The sequence below is a fragment of the Daldinia caldariorum genome (assembly GCF_022478825.1).
Source record: "Daldinia caldariorum strain CBS 122874 unplaced genomic scaffold F4812scaffold_2, whole genome shotgun sequence".
Classification (NCBI taxonomy): Eukaryota; Fungi; Ascomycota; class Sordariomycetes; order Xylariales; family Hypoxylaceae; genus Daldinia; species Daldinia caldariorum.
Genome location: NW_025953038.1, coordinates 641,487 through 655,953, shown reverse-complemented (window position 1 = coordinate 655,953; position 14,467 = coordinate 641,487). Strand labels below are relative to the sequence as shown.

General features: G+C 48.4%; 4 protein-coding genes across 4 annotated transcripts; 1 reads left to right on the top strand and 3 right to left on the bottom strand.

Annotated features, from left to right (window-relative positions):
* F4812DRAFT_455287 (Rho type small GTPase) lies at window positions 1-1,113 on the top strand (the record flags this gene model as incomplete). The annotated part of the gene is made up of 5 exons (XM_047936795.1): window positions 1-68; window positions 125-152; window positions 410-607; window positions 693-827; window positions 958-1,113. The coding sequence occupies 5 exons, from the start codon at window positions 1-3 to the stop codon at window positions 1,111-1,113; spliced, it is 585 nt and encodes a 194-aa protein (XP_047793491.1).
* A 4,291-nt stretch (window positions 1,114-5,404) lies between these two features.
* On the bottom strand, window positions 5,405-7,891 carry F4812DRAFT_467359 (transmembrane amino acid transporter protein-domain-containing protein; the record flags this gene model as incomplete). Its single annotated transcript, XM_047938644.1, has 3 exons — window positions 5,405-6,589; window positions 6,657-6,819; window positions 6,893-7,891. 3 exons carry the CDS (start codon window positions 7,889-7,891, stop codon window positions 6,012-6,014), a joined length of 1,740 nt encoding a protein of 579 aa, XP_047793490.1. The 3' UTR covers window positions 5,405-6,011.
* Window positions 7,892-8,776: 885 nt separating this feature from the next.
* Window positions 8,777-10,834, bottom strand: F4812DRAFT_168727 (acid protease). Its single transcript, XM_047929913.1, has 2 exons — window positions 9,377-10,834; window positions 8,777-9,294 (listed from the first exon to the last, which is right to left on the bottom strand). The coding sequence occupies exons 1-2, from the start codon at window positions 10,677-10,679 to the stop codon at window positions 8,960-8,962; spliced, it is 1,638 nt and encodes a 545-aa protein (XP_047793489.1). The 5' UTR covers window positions 10,680-10,834; the 3' UTR covers window positions 8,777-8,959.
* Window positions 10,835-13,133: 2,299 nt separating this feature from the next.
* F4812DRAFT_168716 (protein prenylyltransferase) lies at window positions 13,134-14,438 on the bottom strand. Its single transcript, XM_047929912.1, has one exon. The coding sequence runs from the start codon at window positions 14,176-14,178 to the stop codon at window positions 13,165-13,167; it is 1,014 nt and encodes a 337-aa protein (XP_047793488.1). The 5' UTR covers window positions 14,179-14,438; the 3' UTR covers window positions 13,134-13,164.
* Window positions 14,439-14,467: the final 29 nt, after the last annotated feature.

The following is a 14,467-nucleotide window of genomic DNA, read 5'->3' as shown; positions in this document are numbered from 1 at the left end:
ATGGCTGAGCTCCGCCGAAAGCTGGTCATCGTCGGTGACGGTGCCTGTGGTAAAACTTGTTTATTGATGTACGTCGCTTATCAAAACAATCTCCTCTCCGCCACTATACTAACGCAAACTATAGCGTTTTCTCCAAGGGAACCTTCCCTGAGGTAAGAGAAGAACTGCCTCGTCATCATCATCACCATCCATCATCATCAATACTTTCCTCCCCCCTTGTATCCAACCAACGGTACACCCGCGTCATACCGAAACAAAGGGACATCGGTCCCATCAATCCATCCGTCTTTTCGAGCTGGTGCCTCGTCGCCCATTGATGCCATCATAAACACTTATCGCGTCTCAAACAAATAATTAATATGTCGCTGTGCACAATACTGACGAAACCTGCTTTTGCTTTTTTCAATAGGTCTATGTCCCGACCGTCTTCGAGAACTACGTCGCCGATGTCGAAGTTGATGGAAAGCATGTCGAATTAGCCTTATGGGATACGGCTGGTCAGGAAGATTATGACCGTCTCCGACCTTTGTCTTACCCTGACTCTCACGTCATCCTAATCTGCTTTGCTGTCGACTCGCCTGATTCTCTCGACAACGTTCAGGAGAAGGTTAGCATCCCTATTTCTTATCTCGGCTATATATTAGGCTTCCCTAGATAAGAAACGACTCACTGACACATGCTCTATTCAATAGTGGATTTCCGAAGTTCTTCACTTCTGCCAGGGCCTCCCTATTGTCCTGGTCGGCTGCAAGAAGGATCTGCGTTACGACGCGAAGACAATTGAGGAGCTCCGGAAGACTAGCCAAAAGCCCGTCTCCCCTGAGGAGGTAAGTTATATCATACCTGTTACAGTCGTATCTTGCCCCCCTCGGTGCTCAGATATCTTCTGATATCTTTATCTCCGAACTTGGTTCGACTCTTCCTATGGTATCCATCCAGTTGCTGATATCGCTTTAGGGTGAGGACGTCCGCAAGAAGATCGGTGCCCACAAGTACCTTGAGTGCTCAGCCAAGACGAACGAGGGTGTCCGAGAAGTTTTCGAGCACGCTACTCGTGCGGCTTTGCTGTCTCGTAAAAGCCAGAAGAAGCACTCCAAATGCTTAGTCCTCTAAATGTACAACATTCCTATGATACCTTCGACATACCGTCATGATCCATCATCGTCCTATGTTCGTCTCAAGGACGAGATACACAGATGAATAAGGGTTTTGGACGGACTGGAAGGGTTGGACCGCCTCTGCGTCCTGGTCTCGACTGGAGCTTGATTCGTCTTCCCATCTAAACTGCTTCGGTCGGTGTGCAACTCAGGTCAACTCTTGCGTGTCTCCCGCATTATAAAGGGAGTATATTGGTGACGGGGTAGCGGGTATCGTTGTATTTGAATTCCCATGGTTCGAGAAAGGGGGGATAGGCAATGTATTGCCGTTAGAGAGATGTGGGTGGTGTGTTGTGCGTGTGGTATGTGTGTCAAGATTGGCGAGACAACCCCAGAGAATACGGCTATATCATAAATCTTCTCCTTTTTACTGCTCTTGGTAATTCCCGCGTCAGGCCAACCGGGAGACGGACATTTGTTGCACAGGGGCTACTCTTTCTACCTGTCTTTTTTCCCAATCATACTCCTTACTAATCGTCATGTCCTGTCTGTTTTTTGTTTTTGTTTGTTCTTCTATATGCGTGTTGTAAACGTCGTGCTGTTTTTCGTAAGCTATTCATCCTAAGAGACTGATAATGTTCCATTAATGATGACGAAGTTAAGGGTTACGCCCATGAAGTTCCTATACGATTAGTCTGGACTGTAACTTATAATGATTCTAGTAGTGTATGATGCAATGCTAGTTTCCTGTAGTGTTTGAGACATTTATTAGTGTACGCACTTGTTGAGTCTTTGGGTCCGGAGGGTAAGTGCCTAAATATAACGACGCTGAATGTTATCTACTGGTGCTCTTCACAATAACACCACGGGGCATGTGATCGCTGCTTACTTCCACTACTACGTACCTAAGAATATTCATCCAATAAGGCGGGGTTGGGGGATGTGCGTTTTAACTTGGGTCATTATAAGTAAGTATATTACGTCCTGGCGTCATCTTGGGGGCTTGTTGGGGAATGGGGATATTAACTACGTAGGAAGTTGACTATGGGGACTCTGAAATCATGGTAGTTCATAGATAGATAAGATTTTGCAATAGTTGATTTCTTGTTTGGCCGTAGAGGCTAGACAGAGTAGAGGTAAAAATACTCGCCAACATTGTGTCTGTTTGGTCTGTCTCTTGCCCAGGTTAGGTTAGGTAGGTACCTATAGGTATTCAGAACGCACTCCTCTCGATTAGTTTAATAGGTTGATTCAGCCTGACTGACTGACTGGTTGGCTGGCTGACTGCATTAGAAGAAACCCCTTGATAATCTTTCCCCGGGTTTTAAACCATCATCATCAGAAGAAAATAGAAACGAAGAGTGAACGGGTTTTGAAAAAAAACCACACCGAAATCATCAAACTTTCTCGTTGTATGCAGCCCTAAACTCAACTCAACTCAACTCAACTAAAACTCCCTTTGCTTTCTCTCGTTCCCCCCTTTAACCGCCGCCCTGCCCTGCCCGTGCCCCCTGCCGCCTTATCTACGCCTGGGAAGAAAGAGAAAACAAACAGGGAAAAAAATATAGAAAAATAAAAATAAAGGAATGAATGGATCTAGTAATTCCTTGGGAAAGCTGGAGTCGGGTCGGACTGTGCGGTGGCGTGCCGGGTTTGTGGGTTCTTAACTAATTCCCTGGATCCCCTTCTCCCCCATTTAGGTGTACTCCCGCAAGTGTCCACCACTGAAGTTCTGGTGTTATGTGTGGTGTGCGGTGTGTGTTTACACGGGGCAGGTCTGGAGATTGTTGTCAGCTTTGGATATAATGGGGTCTGGAGAGCTGGAGAGGAAGGGAAGGGAGGTAGGATGAAATAGCGAGAGTGACACTGCGAGTGCGATGCTGTATGGTTATTTTGCATCGGTATATATATATATATATATATATATATATATGTGTGTGTGTGTGTAAGAAGAATGGCTAGCTAGCCTGGTATACGAGAGCAGCGAGACGAAGCGAAGCAAAGACTAGAGTAACGAGAACTTACAGCGCCGCAGGAATCGCACTTCTTAGTGTCGCCGTTGAAGCTGACACCGCACTTGGGGCAAGATGAGTTATGCATTTTGGCGTCGTGGAAAGAGCTATTAAGGAAGGTCCTTAGGTGGTGTGCTATTTTTTTTTTAACTTGTGTGTTGTATGTAGTATAGAAGTATAGATCTGGATCTAGATCTGATTGCTACCTTGTATGCTTGTTAGCTGGGGACTGACTAGGTAAGGGGGTAAGGTAAGAGATTTATATCCCGAGATGAAGAGGGACAAGAGATGGAGAGGCGGCTGGGTTGGAGATGTTGATATATATATAGATAGATATAAATATGTAAGACAGGCGGGTAGGTGAGATAGGTTGGTATCACGGCAGTTGATAGGGAGGTAGGTACCTAAGCGCTTGGTCGCGCTTAGGGCGAAAGGGGGGATGGCAGATGAGTGGTCACATAGCACGATAGGTAGTGTCATCGTACTCACGAGATGAAGAGCTGATCTTAGCTTAGCTTAGATAGGTTTTGCTTATTTGTTATGTTGGCCGTGGTGTGATGATGGTGATGATGATGACGACGATGGAACGGGCGACTCTTTCTGTAGGAGGAATAGTGATAACGAGATTTGGAAGAAGGAAGACTAATATGGGTTTTTCTTCGAAAGGGGGGGTCTCGTTCCTGTCTTGACCTTTTTATCATAGATTGGCAAGCGGGGTTCGGTGTGATCGGAGACAAGTAGGACCACGGGGTCGAGTAGGCAGCGAGGGATGGTGTATATAGTATGCCAGCCCTCTACGTATGCGTGTAAGTCTGCAATACTGTATCATTGTACAACAACTCGTTTTTGTTCTGAAATACCATACCATCCTGTCGTATCCTTTTCTCGGCCTTGCTGTTTTTTTTTTTCTTCTGCTCCGTCCCGTCTTTGCCTCACCCCGGCCCTGCCTAGCTACATACACGCATACGCAACAATGCTCTTTCGATCCACGCCGTCTTTGCCTGGGCATCTTACCTTACCTTTACACACCCTATTATATCGCAAGCTTAGATATATTACACATTGCATCCCCGGATACACACGCACACACGCACGCGCGCATATATTAGGTACATATGCCAACTGATCAGACCTAACCTAACCTAACCTAAACCTATCTAGAGACCGTGACTAGACCAACAAAGTCACGGGTCCCGCTAGGACGTGGGTTCAAGTCTCAGCGCGGGAGCCTTCCTAATGGGGAGCGGCATCGACAAGGTCAGCTGCACTTTTTGCCTCCTCCGCCTGCTGCTGCTGCTCCGCGTGGCGGGATACTAGACTTGGGGGGGTAGCGCGTATACGTACATACACGAAGGAAGCTATAGTCAGTAAATCTACCTAATACATTATAGGTAAGTAGGTAGGTATGTATGTGTGGTTATAGTGAGGGGAAAGTAAATAGAAACATCAAGTATATCGATCTGCTGCTGCTGTTGCTACACGGTGACGGAATTTGCCTTCGGTCTCCTACGGCTAGAATATATATGCGTCTATATAGGTGTATATGTATCTCTCTCTCTGTGTGTGTGGTGTAAGTCTCTCGCGTGGCGTTTCTTCGTCGATATTCACCGACGTATATCCTGGGAAGCATACCTACATGCTTACACATATGCAAATACATGTACGTCCTTGGCATAAAATAAGAATCCTGTACTTTTATACTGTGTAGATTAGGTATGTATGCATGTTATCGTAAATATGTGGTGTATAAGTGGTATAAGTGTAAGCGCGTATGTGTAAGTGGGTAACACGGCTTCTTCTCAAACTGGTTCTCTGCATCGACCCATTCCCCCCCTCCTACCAGCCGCCGACTCGCTATCTAATCAATCGTGCATGTGCTCTCTGCCTTGTCCTTGCTCCTTTCTCATCTGTAAGTGGCCTGGAATAAGAAGAATTACTGCACAATTCCGCTTACTTTAGGTTAGCTACGCTTAAAAACCACCACCCAGACACAACACTCACACATAGGTACACAGAGACGAACCAAACCAAACAACAATATCGGTCCCGCGATAAGCGATGCATACAACCCACCCCAATACATCACACCCACGCCCACTCCTACCCCCCCTTTATGTTTAGTTACCTTAGGTAGGCACTTATTCTACCCTACCACTTAGCTACCCTGGTTTAACCCTACTCTATATTCTACTACTACTACTACTACTTGCTACTCTACCACCAACTACCATCATCATCACCCTTGCTGCTGTGCGCACACATGCAGGGTAACTAAAAACTAAAGGTGGAGAGCTGCTGGCACTGCACTGCACGTAGGCGGATCCCCCCTCCGCCTGAAGAGTATATTGCTCAAATCACAGACACGCCTTTCCTTCATCTTCATTCTCGGAATTCGACGCCCTGCAGCTTTTCGCCGTGCTGCCGATGCCGCCATGCCGCTAATGGGGCTGCCATCGACCGGTGGGGTGTTGCCCGATGATGATTCAACCGTCGCGCGACCGTTTTATTTAATTTTTTCGATGGAGACTTGAGAAAGGAAGAGAGGGAGGAGACCGGGAGACTGGAGTCATTAAATAGCTGCTGCTTGCAGTATGCAGCCAGCATGCAGTTTGCCTCCCTGCCCCTTTTCTTACTTCCTCCCCCCCTCCCCTTTTCCTTTCTCTGCTTTCACCCCAAGGACCTAGATGGAGTAAAAAGCCTTCACAGTACGTGGTGTTGTGAATAATAAGCATAATAATAATACAACGGGACAAGGACAAGGGCAAGGAATACGGGAATAAGACTTCTAATAGCCTCTTAGACACACCGAGACGGCTCACCCCCGCCTGCATAAGAGAAAGAAACATATAAGTCAGCTCTTAAATAACGGAGAAGAGACGGGTAGCCACGTCGGCCAGTTGGACTAACCTCTGACCATCTTGCCAATAGCTTGGAACATACTAATCACCATGACGGCACACCCAAACGCCACGACACCCATAGCGACGTACGTCTTCCACGACCTGGAGCTCAGCTTGATATAGCACAGCGGCGGCAAGATATACGCCAACGCGCAGGCGCTCGTCGCACCAACGAGCTCGAATACGACTCCGAGATCGCACGTCAGCAGGCTCAGAGTCATGGCCGACACGACTAATGCGGAACTGAAGATTAGGTGCAGGTTCATATTGAAGGGCTCGTTGGGAAACCAATAATTCATCATGACTTCCCGACAGACGAACGCCTCTAGCGGCAACGTCGTGAGCATGTTCAAGCCGAAGCAAAGCCGCGCGATCGTCACCATCGTGTTATCGGCCGGGAAGTTGTTCAGCACGTTTCCGAGAGTCTTGTCCCCAAAGGTAAGGAAGCCCGCGAGGGCCATAATCATACATGCCAGCATGGAGATGCCCGTAGAGTAGTGCGTCACCTTTGCAAACCGGTCTATCGTTGGTGTCTTTAGGGAGCCGTAAATCAGGAGAGAATTATGCTGGCAAACAAATGCTAGCACTAGTTAGCCGCATTCATTTGCTCAATTTGAATATTATTTTAACACGCAGTTTCGACGTACCAAAAGAAATAACGCCGACAGCCTGAAATATTCCATCGTTTATTGTGAGTAGCCGTAAATTAAAAGAGCCGCGGTTTTCCACGGGTGTAAGAACGCTTTGGACGACGACAGTAACTAAAATGATGCCCATGCTGATCAAAGCAAAAGTACTTGCTTTGGCGAGCTGGTATCTTGAAATTTAGCCGGTCGATCGTTGCCGGGCCTGTAGCAACACAACACAACAAACAAAAACTTACCTTGGCAATATCTCTATATAACGTCAAGGGGTAGCTAATCCCTAGTATGAAGAAGCAAATAACGGCCCTGCGGTCGGCGAGCAGCCACAGGACGGGCAGGTCGGGCAGGCCGGGCCAGACGGTGCGCAGGACCTGGGGGATGGAGTCGCCGACGATGATGCCGAAGGCGACCATGCCGCCGAAGGCGAAGGCCCACTGGGCGACGCTGATGGCGACGAGCCCGGGGCGGCCGAAGCAGCGCTCGACGGTGCCCTGGAAGCTGCTGGCGCCGCTCAGCTTGCTGTTGATGACGATCAGGCGGATGGTCCAGTCGACGACGACCGTCAGCCCCACGAGGAGCACGACCCCCGCCGCCAGCCCCGCGTCCCGGAACGCGTACGGCTGCCCGATGATCCCCGCCCCGATGATGCTGTTCGCCATGTTCATGAACGCCGAGCGCAGCCCCGACTTGGGCCGCGTGCGCTCGCGCTCCGCCCACGCCTGCACGTCGTCCTCGAGGCTGTTGGCTAGCGCGACGGAGGGGGCTTCGATGTCGGTTAGCAGCGGGTGTCTGGACGTGGAGTTGTCGTCATAGTCGTTGTCGTCGTCGTAGCCGGGGCTGTCGGGCTCGGCGACGTCGAAGTAGTCGGTAGGCTCGCCCGCTGGACGGTGGTCGCGGCCGTGGGCCTCGCCATTCGCAGCAGCAGCAGGCGGGATGTTGGTAGGTCGTAGGTCGAAGCGGACTCGATTAGGGGTTCTAGGAGTGCCGGGTGCGCGGATGGAGCTGGCGGGAGGAGCTTCGAGCTCGCCGCTCGCCTGGTGCGCTATGATGCCATTCTCGCCCTTGCGTATGCCTGTGTCTGCGTCTCTGTCCGTGTCCTCGCCTTCCTCGTCGGAAGCAGTTCCCGCGAGCAGACCATGCTGCTCTTCGTTGGTGGTGATGGTAGTGGTAGTTGGATTTGTGTTGTTGTTGCGCGTCAGCTCTCTGTTAGAGCTATGATTCGTGGTGGCCTTGGCCATTGTGTTTATCAGGGCGGCATCCTTGCAAAGTTGAAGAAATTCCAAAAAGTCGCCGTTCCTTTTCGATAACGGGTCTGTTTTTTTTTTTTCCTTCTTTCTTCTTCTTTTTGGGTTAATTAACGTTAGGTATGGAGTGTCAATGCGAGATACGAGATACGTACGTATGTAATTTCCAATCCAAGGTAACGGATCTCAAGTTGAGCCGCGCCTCAATCGAGTTCGAGGCCAGTGCCCCCCTAACTTTAGTCTTCTTAGCCAAAGTCAGCCACTCAATGAATGAAACGATTACGAATTTCCTTTCTTATCGTCATGTGATGAAAGGTACGTACTGGAAACTAATGCAGGGGGATTTTCCAATTGGTTTGGAAGCTTGTGAATTTGCAGACCCTGTAACAAGGTTGGTAGGCCTTGTTCTAGCTGTTCTAGGACCCTGTTACCTGGGTCTTGTCGTTAGTCCTAAGCTTCAACTTTATTAACGTCGCGTCCGAAGTTGAGTGGTCAGGGGCTTTGGATTTATCTAAAGCACTATTACGTAGCCTTGGGAGTTAATTACCTGTTTTATTCTAACTAACTTTCTTGAGTTTTCAACCTACATAGTAATTACGTTCTCAAGAGACTTATCGCATATTATGGTTTCTTCATTTACGAACAAACACTAATAGGAATAATAATGCTCAACTTGATAAGACGATCTAATGAATGATAACAGCTCTAAGAATTAAATATTTCACTGTCTATTATAATGTATAATTCCAAATAGTTGTAATATATCTCCCTCTCTCTCCCCCTTCTTAAAACAGCTAGGCAAACACTCATGGCTGTTTATATCCCAAAGATGAAGTATCCCCTTTCTATTTAAATGATAAGCACACTGTGACAATGATGATGGTAATGATGGTAATGATGATAATAATGATGAAGAGATCGACGTCGGCCTTTGTAAAGTACCTAGTCAGTGGTATTGTATTATATCCATGTATGTACCTAGCCTAATGTATATTCAATGCAAAATGCAAGCCAATTAAAAACCCAAAACACCTTTTCCTTTCTCTAGGTACCTAACCTATCCTACATAACCATGCCGAGTACCAGGATACACATCAATGACGTGTAGATACCCATCGCGCTTAGCTTCACGCCCGCAGAGTCAGGGGTGTTAGTGCTACCCGGCGCGGATTCTGTCGGCGAAGTGCTGCTGCCGCTGCCGCTGCCAGCGGGGGATTCCTGGGGAGTGAGACCAACCCCGGCACCGCCCGTGGGAACTGCTGAGCTAGAGCCATCCGATGTGTCCGTTGCGGTAGCTGATCCGGACGTAGCCGACCCGCTTGGAGATGCGGTTGATGTTCCGCTGGGGCTCGTGCTGCTGCTGGAACCGTTGCTGGAATGTGCCCTGGCGGCGAATCCTGTATTTCACGTGTTAGTTGGTCTCGACCAATATGCCTCTTTACATATATAGAGAGAGAGAATGCGCTTTCGAAAACTTACCGATTTGTCGGTGATCCATATCGAACACGGTGTACACGTTCTTCATGAACATGTCTCCGAGAAGCCAAGCACCCTCCACGAATTCCATTCCGAAGACCCTGCCGTAGCAAGTCCCGGAGGAGTCGGGCGCGGTGATGAAGTCCTTGGAGGAGACCGCGTAAGTCTTTCCGGAGAACGAGAACGCGACTTCGCCGTCGGTGTCGCACGGGACGGTCCAGTGCTCTCTGTCGTCGATGGTCTTGGAGCCGGGGATCAGCTGGTATAGGTTCGCGACATCGTCGGGGGGGCCGAAGACGAAGGTGGTACCGGTGTCGATATAGGCGAGTCTGCCTTTCACACCCGCGGCTTTGCCACCGAACGACACGTCGTCCATCGGGATAGCCCAGCTGTTGTCGGACTTGAGGCCGGTATACGCGATGTCGCCTGTGTACTTGGCCTTGTTCGGCGCACCGAAAGCCACCTCGCCGTCGTTCACGCCGTCTGCCTTCCTGTTCAACGCAACACCAAACACGTTGGCGTCAATCAAGTTGGCCTTCTTGAGTTCGGTCAGCCACGTGCCGTCAACCAAAGACATTCCCAGGATACCCTCGAAGGGGAATTGGGAAAATTGGTCTGAGGTGGTATTGGCAACGCCGAAGGGCATGGTTAGCTCCAACCCCCCAATGTTGATTTTGTCGGTTATAACGTGGCCGGCCACTTCTCCGGAACCATATTGGACCGAGTAATCATCCCCAGTGTCCTTGTACGTCTTGGAATCGTTGGGTCCGTAGAGGTTGTGCCTGGTACACGCGTCGGTGGTGCAACCCGAGCCCATAACCCACGTTGTACCGGAACCCGTATCGAAAAGCATATATAGCTTCTTCCCCTCGGAACCAAAGTTAGCCTCGACGAAGTAGGAGTAGTCCGCTCCATCCTGGCTGATTCCAACAGCGTTTTTGATCGTGGGCTTATCGGCGGGATCCACGTTGTAGTTGTTGGCTCGGTTGCCAAGAGCTGATTTCTTAGAGCTCATCTTGAACGTCACAAATCTACGATTCGGGCTAGAAGCGCTAGACTCTTTTTGCTTGTCATAGTGATGGGTGTGGGCTTTCGACGTAAACGTGACAAATCCAATATCGTCGGGAGCCTCTCGCTTTTCAAACTTGTGGACATGGGCCTTCGATTTAAAAGTAACGAATCCGATATCGTGAGGGGCTTGTCGGGCCTCTAAGCCATCATGACCGCTGGAGCTCTGACCCGCAGGGAGACCCTGAACGAGGGCAGAACCCCATAATAGGAGCTGGAGTGATTTGCTTTGGTGCATGTTGAAGATTTCCGCAACCTTGCTTCCCGAGTCGAGGTTACCAAGTATCTCGATTTCCGGTCTGGATTGGTTGCCGTACTTGAAGGATAATAAATCACGCCTGTATACACATTCGGATAGGACACTGCGTAGCTTATTGAGGCGAAGAAAGCTTGTTGGGAGCGAAAGCGAAGTGTTACGAGGCCAATTGGGTCCACGAGATAGTAGGTCCTGGCGTTTTGAAGCTCAAGATCCCCAAGCCTATCCGGTGTAAATATTATGGTATTAGATATTAAGAGAGCGTCGTTAATGATAAACCAGAAAGTCGGGAATGGAGAAATTGGCCAAGGAAAAAAAAGAAAACCCAGAAAAGCTAGAAAAGAGGTTGTTCGTGGAGAGTAGATACAAGACACGGAGGGGTTTCGTAAGGGTGTTCGATATGTTGATATGGATTCCAAACCAAGTGCGCCGTGGGGAGAAACACGTTTGATAAATAAATAATAAGACAGATAGAGGAATTCCAAGTAGGCCGCCCCGGTCTATTTCAGTTAAGGAAAAAAGAGAGGAAACCAAAACCAAAACGATCGGAGATGTGGCAGTGAAACAAAGACGACAACTTCAACCAACAATAGAAAAAGCAGATATTAAATGGCTGTGGAGGAGGCAAGACTCAAGAGAGTGTGAGAATACCTAGTGGAGGCGGGCAAAGACGGAGGAGGAAGCAGTCATCAGGCCCAATATCTTGGCTCTTCCTGATGGTTGGCTTTCTAGGTACTATGAGGATAGCGTTAGAACTACGAGATACCATTACATACTAACCGGTTAGTAGTAGATACTAGGCCTATTCACTTCCCACTTCTCCCAAGGTTATGTCTCCCATTACTCTCCAATGTCGATGTATCTAAAAACGATCCATCGGATTAGCACTAGGGGGACACAAACGTTCAAGGGGCAAGGGGCTGGTCCCTGCAAGCCAGGGGCTAAGTAGAGATAGCGCCATTTGGGACCGCACGGCTTTCGATATACTTAAAGATAACCTCAAAAATGCCATGCGCTATGGGGTTATCCAGGTACCCGTAAAGTAGTTTCCTAATTATGGTGATCTGCTCGTAAAATTGGGTCTCCTTCTTAACTAGTCGATGATTGGCCAGTCCAAGATAGAGTCTCTTTTGTTCTACATGTACTAGGTATGTAACCCAAGCGGTTGTAAACACTTGGGAAGTTCTTTTCTTCGCAGCCTCGAGGCCTCTTTTCGATACTTTCTTACCAACTGTCTCCCTTCCGCGCCCTGCCACAATGAAATTAGAAATCTACCTCGTAAATTTGCGCCCGGATGCTTGAGCTGTTGGTAGTGCAATTCGCGCCACCTTGTCCCTTGGCTTGGGAACAATAATAAATAAATAATAATAATGACTGATAACACAGAATCTACAGTGCGCATAGTGTAAAATACGAACTCGGCGATACCAACACGTCAACCCCATACAACGCTTAGGACACACTTAGATTGCTTGCAGGGATCCACACCAATGGCTCCATGTGTGGAGTTCGGACTGAACGGGAACTGATTATCGGCTAAGAAGACGCTTGGGTCGGGAGATCCTTGACGTAGGAAATCACATCTATGAATCGTGTACTTCCCATCTTGGAGGTTAATCGAGACGACCAGGGCGCCTCGAGAAACCTAGACCTGAAGAAAGGGATGATTCTTTGACAAGGTAAGTCAAGATTACGTACGTCGGGATAGAAAATAGACCTGCAGTTGTATGGCATCAAAGTGAGACTAGTCTCGGTTGACACGAGGCGGCCGAGTCAAAATGGCCAACCGCATACCGTAGTAAAGCGGTTGAGGCCGGAAGCTTGGCGTTATTAGTACCAAGTCCCCGTCATTCCCAAATTTTTTATCAACCACTTGAAAAACCTCGGTTGGTTTAAGCGGCTTTCTGCCACTTCGTAGTATGACGGTTGGGAAGCTCAGATCTCTGTCAAACCTTACAACAGGATCGGATCTTGATCACAGCCAAGAGTCTCGGATTTCTGAGGTTAGCAGTTCAATACCCAAAACGTAAGGTGATGAGATAATTATAGGACAAAATCCGTCTTGTGCCATCCACGTTGTAGCAGAACTAAGCCCCCTGCATCAACCTAACACTAACTTTCGACCTATTAGCATCGTTGTTTGTCGATTGCCGGCACGAAGACTTTCCTCAGCCGCGAGGTATCTGGATAAGCTACCCAAGTATGCATGTGCAACTGATGAGCCTCAACTCGAAGCAAGACATCCCTCTTATTCTGACCATTACGAGAAGGAAGTGCGGAAGTAAGGGCAAGAAGGAACCAAATGGCATAATAACAACCAGATTGGCCGTTTTAGTCTTTTGTCTGTTAGAGGTACCTAACCTATTCTTGGGTTCTTGGTCGACCAAGTACCTGTTGTATTGCTGACAGCATTAATGCCTAGGCCTTTATTCCCGACGGTTGGTAGCTTCGCTGGACCAATTCGAACTCACGCCGCCATTTTGGACCCCGTTGGAGGGCGATATTTTTCGCACCAATGTCGTGCACTATCTAAAGTTTTCCACTGGTCACTGGTCTCTACTGTTATGGAGGCGAGCTTCTTATTTACCGCCACAAATGACTCGAATTGTTGGTCACTAATAAGTCCCACCGTCGCTATAGTTCGCAGAAATGTCCAGACTGACTCGCTTATCCAGCGCAACGAGTCAGTGATACCGAGGACTTCCGCAAAAATAGAAGAGCCGACTATGCGACGGTCTTGCTTATTTTCGATCTTGTTTATGGCGTAGACAAGGAAACTCCAGCTGGAGATATCGGTATGATTCTTCAAGCAAAACTCCTTAACATCAGCAACGATAGAGTGAGCTAGTTCTAGATCACGATCCACCAAGCATCGAGCATGGTGCCAGGCCGGATAGTTGCGAGGATGCCGAATTCCCGCTATCATGACAACGTTTTTGATATCGTGGTGTAGGTCCACTACCACGTCGTGAACAGTAAACAGGTGGAGCAACCAGCGACGGTGTGACCAGAGTGTGGGTGATTTGGCATGTCGGTACAACCTCGACGTGAGAAGGCTGTCCACAAACTGCTTCTCTCGCCTCAATGCCAGCTCACCTGTCTCGCTGTTTTCTAAGCATGATATGAGCAGTCGTTTCCGGGTATTAGCGGCAGTTAGATGCTCGGGGTCCATAAGCAATAGCACAGCTGTTGCAGCCATTACTTCGCTGCTGTTTAACCTGCTGTCCTTATGATATGCCTGCAGAAATTGGCGAGCAACGAAGAATGCCTGGACCAATCTCAGCTTAGGAATTGCTACAGCCGTGCCATCTCTAAGGTAGTTAACCCCTGGTTGTAGAGGATGACTTTTCCCAAGGAATTCGATCTCCAGCAATTCATTTTCTGGTAGATTCGTGAGGAGCGCGGAAATGTCTTTGCATATCTGATTATGGTCATCGGCTTCCAAGTGGGCTAGAAGATCACTATCCAACGAACGGGACATTGTAAATGTGAGCCACTGTATATACCTACCTACCTAGGTACCTAATATATAGAGAAAGCACCTAGTTTAGGTAGTTAGACGTAGAATCGCTTCGTAAGATGTGTATATGTATGGTAGCCATTTATGCAGTCTCAAGCATGTTATGGTATATTATCCATTGTTCTAGAAGCCATACATACCTGGGTAAGAGGCACAACGAATAAGATGAAAGTGGTCAAAAAGTGATGGGGACTTTGTGATCTAAAGAAGGTTCTTTGGTGGGGTTAAGACACTTTAAAAAGGTAATACG

Excerpts from the sequence above, each read along its gene's own strand:
- F4812DRAFT_168727 (XM_047929913.1), bottom strand. The coding sequence starts at position 10,679 with ATGCACCAAAGCAAATCACTCCAGCTCCTATTATGGGGTTCTGCCCTC. Across the intron at positions 9,295-9,376 it reads TATGGATCACCGACAAATCG|GATTCGCCGCCAGGGCACAT; the intron begins GTAAGTTTTCGA and ends CGTGAAATACAG.
- F4812DRAFT_168716 (XM_047929912.1), bottom strand. The coding sequence starts at position 14,178 with ATGTCCCGTTCGTTGGATAGTGATCTTCTAGCCCACTTGGAAGCCGAT.